The sequence below is a fragment of the Podarcis filfolensis genome (assembly GCF_964270895.1).
Source record: "Podarcis filfolensis genome assembly, chromosome: 5".
Classification (NCBI taxonomy): Eukaryota; Metazoa; Chordata; class Lepidosauria; order Squamata; family Lacertidae; genus Podarcis; species Podarcis filfolensis.
In genome coordinates this window covers 86121096-86131567 of record NC_139608.1, presented here as the reverse complement: position 1 = coordinate 86131567, position 10472 = coordinate 86121096, and the positions used below count along the sequence as shown (strand labels likewise).

Here is a 10472-nt window from a genome sequence, read left to right as displayed (position 1 = left end):
ATTTTCCGTTTCCTGTCTCCTTGAACCAGTTCATTCATACACATAGGTGGAACATTTCCAATTGGAACCACTTCTTTTCATGTTTAAATGGTGGGGGGGGTCAAAAATTGCTGCCTGCTGATTTCTGGCTTCCGGATATCTTTTTGGTGGTGTCTTTAGCCCTGGAACACAAAACTGGAAGTGGCAGGGGAAAGATCCTTCAGGATACCAAATACTTTTGTCACCCACGCTGCTCCTTCTAGCCTCTGGTTTACTATTCAGAATAATAGTAACCAGAACAGAATTTTCCACAGTCGCAATCAGCATACTTCACACACATACACACCTAAGACTGGGTAATATCTGGGTTTCAACATCACGATATATCACCAGCTAAACATCACAACATACTGATATATCACAATGTCTGAAATAAGGATGGAGCTATATAAAGGCATTGGCTGGCTTCACAGTTTTTCCCGCATTGTGATTTTTGCCAGCCCCTGCTCTTTTGATTTGCTGCTCCCTGCATGAGGCAGGGAAGAGATGAGGTGGCAGAGTTAACAGGGGCTTCAGGAATCGAGAGACGCATTGGCTGGCTTCACGGTTTTCCCCACATTGTGATTTTTGCATAGCACACACACAGACACATCATGATTCGTGATATATTGCCAGGTCAAAAATTATGAAACCAATATCCTGATATGGACTTCGAACTAGTTTGGGACGATATATATGTGCCAACATGCACATGCCCCAACTCCTCCCTATGTAGCCTTTGTCAACTTGGTGCCCTCCAGATGCAAAACTGTACTGGCTGGGGATGACAGATGTTGTGGTCTAAAACATCTGGAAGGCACAGATTGATTTAGAAGCACTTTCGGGGAAGAGCAAGAGCACAAAGGCTTCTGTGACAGCTTCTCTCTGTGTGTGTTTGTGTTTGTTTCATTTTAGTGAACATCCTCTCAGCCAGCTGGTCTCTGACTCTGATTCCGAGATGGACAGCACAGAGCAACTCGCCCTGGGCAGCACAGACACCCTCTCCAATGGGCACAAGGCTGATCTGGAGGCCGCTAAACGCCTGGCAAAGAGGCTCTACAACTTGGATGGCTTCAAAAAGGCAGACGTGGCCCGCCACCTGGGGAAGAAGTACGTGTGGGTATTAGGAGAAAAGGTTCTTCCCCCAGAGCTTTGTGAATTCCCCGAGGGAATGCAGCAGCCTGCTAGCACCCTAAGCACAGGGAAGTCTTGAGGAGGAAGACAAAAGGCAGCCATCCCCCAAGAACGACAAGCAAAGCTTTGGCTAGCTTGCCTTCATCACCAGGCACTCTTAGGAAGGCGGTGTTTTCTCTGTGGCCCACATAGTTATGCCCTAGGGATGGCCTGTCTCCTCTAGGCCTGACAGGAACATTCGCACTCGCCACATGCGCCTCCGCTCCTAACGCAGATGGTCACGGGAGAATAAAAGCTCTCCCGAGAGATTAAGGCACATAAAGGGGCGCATGACAAAGTCCTTCGCCAAAGACCTGTGCATGCTTCTTGCGGATCTAGTGGTGTGTATCCTGCCTCAAGAATTCTGCCTTCCTCTTCCCTTGTTGCAGTGTCCCTGATGTTCCCCGAGATCTCATCTCCTCCGTGTTTGTCCCTCTCTTGTGTTAATATATACAGGTTTTAAAATATATCTATCTATCTATCTCCCACCCGCCACCTTTCTCCTTTCCAGTAACGATTTTAGTAAGATGGTAGCAGGCGAGTACCTCAAGTTCTTTGAATTCACTGGAATGAGTCTGGATCAAGCCCTTAGGTAAGTGTTTAAGGGTGAACTCTCCAGAAATCTGTAAGGAGGGTTGCAGGGAGTCTAGTAGAACTTCAAGGGGAAATGGAACCTTCTGGAGCAGCAGTGAGACTGCTTTCAGGATTACCCTTTATTTGCATTTTAAAGAATGCAGCAGCACTCATGTACTTTCATCTGTCCTTTTATGCAGCCAGCCATTTCTTTCTTTGTTTCATAAAATTAATACACTGCTTGATTGTGCAGAAACCTCAAAGAAGTTCATGGTAACTCACCAGCATTGGATAAGTGAAATATACTCAGAGTCGCAAAGTGATTTCATGCTCTTTATTCAGCTCATAGTGGTGAGGAGGAATGAATGAAAGTCCCCTCAAAGTATCTGCTTTATATACATTATTTACACAATGGACTGCACATGATTGGCTAATTCCGGAATTCTACTGCAAGCCAATCAGGTTGTGGCTTCACTTCTATCTGGAGCATGATTGGGTGGTTCCTGCCAACCAATCATACTGCTGCCTTGTTCTAGGACCAATCAGACTGCTGCATTCTGAATCCTATTGTTCTAGGACCAATCAGACTGCTGCCTTTTGAATCCTATTGTTCTAGGACCAATCAGACTGCTGCAGTTTGGATCCTATTCAACTCAGTACATAACAATAAGCATCCTGTTTTTAAAGCCTACCTGGAACTGCAAAAACAGGGTTTTGGGGTGGGGTCTTTCTCTTGGTAGGCCACAATGCATAGTGGGTGGTCTCCATTAAGAAGGGGGCCTGACTTAGGCAGGGCATGTACAAATTATTCTTTTTCGAAGTGCGTCTAGGCTAGGGTTGCCACCTGTCCTGTATAATACAGGTTTGTCCCATATTGCAAGGTAAATGCTATCTCCTGTATTGATACAGTTTGTCCTGTATTTCAGGTCTCTCCCCCCCCCCCCCCCAAGATAGGGATCCTCTTCAAATGCATGTGCTTGAAAGGGCATCTGAAAAGTCATGTATTTTAGCTCTGGGTAGCAAAGCACAGATTTATAAATTCATGTCTATGTGTGTGCACACATGTGTGTGTGACGGATTCCAGAAGCGCCGTCCTGTTAGGTTGCAATAGATTGTAGGTAAAGGTAAAGGCACCCCTGGGATTGTGGCGCTCATCTCGCTTTATTGGCTGAGGGAGCCGGCGTACCGCTTCCGGGTCATGTGGCCAGCATGACTAAGCTGCTTCTGGCGAACCAGAGCAGCGCACGGAAATGTCGTTTACCTTCCCGCTGGAGCGGTACCTATTTATCTACTTGAACTTTGACGTGCTTTCGAACTGCTAGGTTGACAGGAGCAGGGACCGAGCAATAGGAGCTCACCCCGTTGCGGGGATTCGAACTGCCGACCTTCTGATCAGCAAGTCCTAGGCTCTGTGGTTTAACCCACAGCGCCACCCGCGTCCCTGCAATAGATTGTACTGGATTGCTTTGAAGTCGCTTCAGCACCGGATGGGGGGGGGAAATCTCCTCCCAATTGCCCCGCCCCACCCTGTCCTGTCCTGTATTTTGCCAGAACAAAGGTGGCAACCCTAGTCTAGAGCAGGAGTCAGCAAACTTTTTCAGCAGGAGGCCGGTCCACTGTCCCTCAGACCTTGTGGGGGGCCGGACTATACTTGGGGGGGGTGAACAAATTCCTATGCCCCACAAATAACCCAGAGATGCATTTTAAATAAAAGGGCACATTCCACTCATGTAAAAGCATGCTGATTCCAGGACCATCCGCAGGCCGGATTTAGAAGGCGATTGGGCCAGATGCGGCCCCCGGGCCTTAGTTTGCCAACCCACACAAGCCCGCACATTGCCTGTGCTAGTGGGTTTCTCTTACTGTCCATTTTTACTGCAGATGTCTGTTTTAATGTTCAGATTGAGTAGTTTGATCATGCATTGCATACCCTCCAATTGCCCCTGTTTTCCAGGGGCAGTCCCACAATTACGAAAGCTGTCCCAGCTTCTGATTTGATTCTGGAATGTCCCCATTCCCCCTGCCAGTGCCACCACCACCACCGAGTTTGGGGAAGAGGGTGAGCCAGTGCTTGTCCTGTGTGGCGATGACAGCAGTGGCAGCTGTATGGCGCGTCCCATTGCCTCTCCATGGCCACCACTACCAGCTTCCTCTCTTGGGCAGCTCAAGGCAGCTTCTGGAGGGTGGGTGAAGGAGGAGGAGAGACTACAGCCGCCGAGGCCCAGTCCTGAGTGACACACCAGTTTCGAGGGGCATGCAGAGGGCAGGGGCACCCTGAGCGAGAAGAAAGGGGGAGTGGAGTACAAGGAGTCTTGATTTAAAATAAAAAAAATGCTTTGTGCATCCGTGTCTAATCTTGCCCCTTTCTAAAAAATTTTTATTGGTGTGCCTTTTTCTTTTTGTCAGTCTGCCAAAGAATAAAATAAAATCAGGATTAAGGGGTTTTTTTTCAGGACAGCAGAGGACATGTGTGCTGTGCCCCATTGGTGTCATAGTGGTAGAAGTGCTCTGAGGGGGAAGATACAAAAATGGGGGGGTCAAGGAGGGCCAGTTGGGGGGGGGGGTGAGAAAGGTCCCTATTTTCACCTGAGGAATGTTGGGTGGTATGGTATTGTAATTGCGTTTGATTTTATTCTTTGCAACTGGTTTCCTATTTGTCAACCTCTTGGCAAACCACCTTGGCAATTAAGAGGCATGTAAATTAAATGAGGGACGTGCGTGGCGCTGTGGGTTAAACCACAGAGCCTAGGACTTGCCAATCAGAAGGTCGGTGGTTCGAATCCCTGCGACGGGGTGCGCTCCCGTTGCTCAGTCCCAGCTCCTGCCCACCTAGCGGTTTGAAAGCAGGTCAAAGTGCAAGTAGATAAATAGGTACCGCTCCGGCGGGAAGGTAAACAGCATTTCCATGCGCTGCTCTGGTTCACCAGAAGCGGCTTAGTCATGCTGGCCATGTGACCCGGAAGCTGTACGCTGGCTCCCTCGGTCAATAAAGCGAGATGAGCGCCGCAACCCCAGAGTCGGTCACGACTGGACCAAATGGTTGGGGTCCCTTTACCTTTTTAAATTAAATGAAGATGATACAAGGGTGCTGCGTTGTCCCTGGGTGTTGACAGCGCCTGATAAGAGGGGAGAGAAGGGACGATCAGGTGGCCATGGTAACAGCACTGTGAATGCCGCTTTAAACTTCGTATCTCCGAAGGAAGAGAGGTTTCCGGTGCTCTGCTCAAACATCAGGATGTCAGAGGGCAATGGGTATTGCTTTGAGGAGTCACCATCGCTTCGTTTCCTTTCCAGATCTTTTCTAAAGGAGCTGGCCCTCATGGGTGAGACTCAGGAGCGGGAGAGAGTCCTGGCTCATTTTTCGCAGCGTTATTATGAGTGCAACCCCAAGGCCATCTCTTCTGAGGGTGAGATAATTGTGAAACTAGGAGGAAAGGGGCGGTTGAGGTTCTTGGACCAAAAAGTTGGTTCTGTTCACAGAGACGTCTCATGCAGTGCCACAGGCAGGCATCTCTATGCTTCGTGGCAGTAGTTTTCAACCAGCATGCCATGGCACCCTGGGGTGCCTTGAATGATGGTCAGGGGTGCCGCAGGCAACACTGGCCTCCGTCTCTCTTTCCTTCCCTCCCTCCTCTGATGCCCTCTTGTGTCTCTGCTTCCCAAAGGCTTGCACAGCTGTTTGTTGCAGCAGCCCCAGCTACAAACTCCCCAGGTGAATGGCGCCTCTGGGGCTGGCCAGGGAGTGCTTCCCAGGCCCTTGAGGGGCAGTGTGAGGAGGCACCTCTCTTTGGGGCAGCGGGGCTGGCTCAGAGACCAGGGGTGGCAGCTGCAGCTGCCCAGAGGACTCCCAAGGATAGGGAAGAAGAGAGGAGGCTGAGGGAACACTCTACAAGGGAGGGCATTCGAAAAAGGGTGAGGGGCCGCCAGCTCTGCAAGCAAGGGGTGACCTAACTGGGCTCCTGAGCCCCACAGGGATGCCGCAGAAAAAAATGTAGTTGGTCAAGGGAGCCGTAGACCTGAAAAGTTCGAAAACCTCTTCTTCGTGGGGTTGGAGTGAGTTGTTTTGAGGCACTTGCTGTTTCACAAAAGGGAAGCGATGGCCAAGAAGCTGAATTTCCAAAGATCAGAAGGGTTGTGAGAAGGAGGGAGGGAGTAGGTTGGGCTGGATGGAAGGATGAAAAGGAAGAGGGGAAGAATAGAGGGAAAGGCAGGTGAAGGATGCTCTGGCAGCTCCAACCTGGCCTGCTGTCCCCACAGCGCCTGTGCAGGTAACAGTAATAATGATCATTTTTGTTGTAATTAATACAGCCTTAATGAGTACAGGTAAAGCATATTGTGTAACTGGGGATAAAACCTCCCCCGCACTGAGTTTTTAGGCTGCCTACAGCCTGTCTCGGTAGCTCATTCAAAAACACAGAGAGATTATCAACTGGGGAGGGGGGAGGGGCAACCTCCCATCCATTAGCTCCCATTGATGAAATATCAAGCAACGTGCCTAACAAAAGGAATGGTTGCCTGAATCACAGCATAATGAGCTGCTGCTATGGAAGCTCACATTGTCACCAGGAATACACAGAAAACACAATGATTCACCCAAGAACTAATATTGAGTGTTTGACTTGTGCATGAAGCTGAAAGCGTTTGAGAAGAAGACAACACTCTTTTGAATTTTAAAACCAAGATGAACATGGCACAATAAATATTTTAAAACATGCCCCTTTCTGAAAGTGACAGCAGGTGCGCAGGTGCCTATGGAAAGGTTTAGGAAAGCAACTTCTCTCATCTTAAATGAAAATTCTAAGATCAAATGCCCCCTTCTAAACTCCTTGGGCAATATGTAGATATAGGAGATATACTCAACCAGCTCTTAAAACTGTAAAGTATGGAAGGCCTAGTGGGGGGCTGGCAGTGCTGGTGTCAATCTCTCTTAATGTATCAATTCAACAGTGTCCCTCGTTGACCACCCCTAATTTTTTAGTGTTGTCCCTTTCTGATAGTCTCCTGAGAAATACTTATTTCATCTGCGTGTACATACCTCCAGTAAAGTCTTGTGGGGAACTGAGATCATATTGGGAAAAACTTGACCAACTACTCAAAAGTAAAGACTCTCTGTCACCTAACCCTCGGCTTGTCTTGGGAGGTGACTTCAATGGCCGGATCGGCCTTGTTTCCCCACAAAATACAATATTATCTGGACTAAACATGGATATAGGAGATAACTGCTTCAGTCACTTGCGGTGTGCGAAAACCTCGTGTTACTTTCCTTCCAAATATCCACTCATGTGGCTACGAATCTAGTTCCCAGATTTGTTGTTGTTTGTACAGGGGCTTTAACCTGTCTCACGTTCACTTTCCTATATGTGCCATGCACGCAAGACATAGAATCTTAGAGTTGGAAGGAACCACATGGGTAATCTGGTCTGCAATGCAGGAATATTCTGTTCATCGTGGGGCCATGAGATTAACAGTCTCATGCTCTATCGACTGAGCTATCCCAACCCTTTGAGCTAGTTAAAAGAGTCTTTTTAGCTCCGGTGTGGTCCTCATTGGGGAAGCTTTTGACCAGTGATGATGATGATTTATTAAATTTCTATACTGCCCTTCATCTGAGGATCACAGGACAGTTTACACTATAAAAACACAAAAATGCATAACATAGCAACAAACAGCAGAAGCAACAACCCCCCCCCCCACCCAAAGAATAACCCCCCCACCAGCCATTTTTTTCTATTAAAGAATGCTGTTTTACCTATATCAAGCCACAAACCAATGGCCAAATCCTGTAACACTGGGATCAATCTCTATTTTCTTAACTTACATTTTTTAATTATTATTATTATTTGTTAAATTTGTATACCACCCTCTACCCGTAGATCTCAGGCTGGTTCGCAACATAAAATTGCAAAATAAAAAACACAAAATGCGTAATCAAGATAAGAACAAAAACAAACCAATAATCCCCCGCCCACAACACATCTAGAAGGGCATCGGGTGTCAATCAGCCAAAGACCAGGTTGAAGAGGAATGTCTTCGCCTGGCACCTAAAAGTGTGTAATGAAGGCGCCAGGCAAACTTATCTGGGGAGAGCATTCCACAAACAGGGAGTCACTGCAGAAAAGGCCCGTTCCCAGGTTGCTGCCCTCCGGACCTCTTGTAGAGAAGGCACACGAAGAAGGTCCACAGGAGACAATCTCAGGGTCTGGGTAAGTTCATATGGAGAGAAGCAGTCTTGAGGTATTGGTCTCTCAGGCCTCTTTTATTTCATGTAAATTTTGGAATGGTTCGTGTAGCATGTAAACACACATGGCAGAGAGAAAGTTGCCGAGCTGCAAAAGGGGTCACTAAATTGATGGGTGGCTGGATGGGGGGCTGATGATCTCTCTCTCTGGTGCTTGTGCTACAGATGGAGCCCACACTCTGACCTGCGCCCTGATGCTCTTAAACACAGACCTCCACGGCCATGTAAGTGCTTCTATCCTCCCACTCTCTAGCTGGTATGCTGAAAGCCTTTTACTGACATACGTCAAGGCAGCTATGCAGGAAAATGTCCTTTGCTGAGCTGGGAAGGCTTTCTGCTAAGCTAAATGAGCTATGGTGTATTGTCGCAGCCAGATTGTTCAATTGTCTGGAAGCTCCCCTGTGTGCCAAATATGCCTGTTCTGCTTCCTACAACCTTCCTTTAGAACTCCCTGCTGCCCAGAACACAGTGGCAATTTCCCCGTGGCAAATCAAAGGAACATGGGGGATTTTTAAAAATGCCAGGAGCTGACCTAGCTCAGAAGCAGAATAATGACATTTGCTGAAATACATCCTGATTCTGAATCTGGAAGTGGGTGCAGAGGAGGGTTGGCTCACAATGAGACACCTTCCAGAATATGGCACAGTGCTCCATGTCCCTGCGGCAAAATAGAAGGGGTGATTTGAGAGAAGGGGGTTTGTAAACAGGGATGGGGACAAAATTAAGTAAGCATGGGGGGTGGAGAAAGAGGTGAGAGACTGAAAAGAATGGGTGGCAAAAAATGATCGACACAAAGGAAGGCAAGGGGAAAAGATTGGCTGGTGTATGTATATATACATCCATACATACTTGCAGCATCCCAGAATAAGAGATGGTTGTTCTAAGACTTAGAAAGGTCTCCAAATGCTTCCAAGCCAGAATCAGCTCAGTACATTTTGCAGCCAGAGGTGAAGGTAGTGGCGTTGCGTCGTTTGCCAGTACCCGGGGCATGTGTGCTGGGCAGGACCAGGGGCAGGATGCAGAGGGGGAACAAAACCTGCCACACCAGCCCAGCCCTTGCCACCGATGCTGCCAGCCAGGTGCAGGGCACAGAGGTAGGGCCGTCTTACCCATAGGCACTAGGAGTGCGGGGCACCTGGGCACTGGGCTCTAAGGGGTGCCAGGCCAAGAGTCTGGGGCCCAAGAGTTGAGTTCAGGGAAGAGCCTGCCCATCGGTCAGAACACTGTGGCAGGCTCTTCTGCTGCAGGTGGCTCTGCAGCGCAAGTTTGGGGGCGACTGAGCCAGCGAGACGCTGAGGCAGCCGGCCGGCTCTGCCCTCCTGCGCACCTGGAACTGGGCAACTGGGGGGGGGGCGCCAGGTGGATCTTTGCACCCCGGCACCGCATATGCTTATGACAGCCCTGCACAGAGGGTTCACGGGGCCGCACTAATGTGCCTGCCCACCCACCCACCTACACAGGGGGGCGCCCAGCCGATGCGGCCCTTGCCAGGAGGATCCCCCCAATGCTGGCCAGGCGGCCATTCAGCAAGGGGGTCAAGGATGTGGCGGCCAGGCCAGGCTTCAGGGCCGCCTAGAGACCCATGACAGCAAGCGGGGCGGGACGGGGAGCCTGCATGGGAGCACTTTGTTTACGCACCCTCAAAATTGTGCGCCTGGGGCTACGGCGCCCTGGCCCTTCCCACACTGCGTCCCTGGATAAAGGACAAGATCCCTACACACCCAAGCTGAATTTCACATAAAGAAGGTGACCAGAATGACAGTTGAATCTTTCCTCACCTCTGGCAATGGGACAGAATACTCCCATCATTCCATACAGCAAAGTCTTCCAACACTGCGCCTCAGCACCCCACACTGCAACAAGCAGCTGCCACCTTAGATATGTAGAATGTGTTAAGCAACCATGGCTAAATGCCATCACTGGACACCTATCCTCCATTACATTGCCTAAGCATTTTTATTTTATAATGCTATACAACCCAGCACTTATCACCATATCTTCTGACATCTTAACCTAATAAATCTGACTTCATGGCTTCTGTTTCTCATGACTCTGTCACTCTTTACTCCTTCCCCCTTTCCTCCACAACAGAACATTGGGAAGCGGATGTCCTGCTCGGATTTCATTGGGAACCTGGAAGGACTCAACGAAGGCAGTGACTTCCCCCGGGAACTGCTCAAGGTAAATCCCGTTAAGAGCTCTTCTTGCGCAGGGCAAGGAGAGGCTGTGGCATCTGTTTGCATGGCATTATTTCTGGGACAATTGCCCAGGCCAATAGGGGCTTCCCTTCTCCCCAATCCAAGAGAGGCCATTTGAATAGGAAAAAGTGGCACCATTGCCCTGGCCAGCAACGTTTTCAAACAGAGGCTTTCTGAAGCCAGGACGTTTATTCTGCGATATGGCTATGAGATTGCTGTGCTTGGAAACAGAAGAGGATCTCTACTCTCCACACTGAATCCCAGAAGATGCA

At 49.1% G+C, this 10472-nt stretch overlaps 1 protein-coding gene across 3 annotated transcripts in view; it reads left to right on the top strand.

The window, feature by feature from the left end:
• Positions 1–10472, top strand: part of PSD (pleckstrin and Sec7 domain containing) — a gene marked incomplete at its 5' end in the record, with an annotated part of 89785 nt that overhangs the window by 24727 nt on the left and 54586 nt on the right. For 2 of the 3 annotated variants that reach the window (XM_083615539.1, XM_083615541.1), the window contains 5 exons: positions 934–1134; positions 1703–1783; positions 5059–5171; positions 8168–8226; positions 10094–10183. In XM_083615539.1, coding sequence (XP_083471665.1) covers positions 934–1134; positions 1703–1783; positions 5059–5171; positions 8168–8226; positions 10094–10183 — 544 coding nt within the window. The remainder of the gene's footprint in view (positions 1–933; positions 1135–1702; positions 1784–5058; positions 5172–8167; positions 8227–10093; positions 10184–10472) is intronic. The other variant, XM_083615540.1, reaches the window with a different exon arrangement.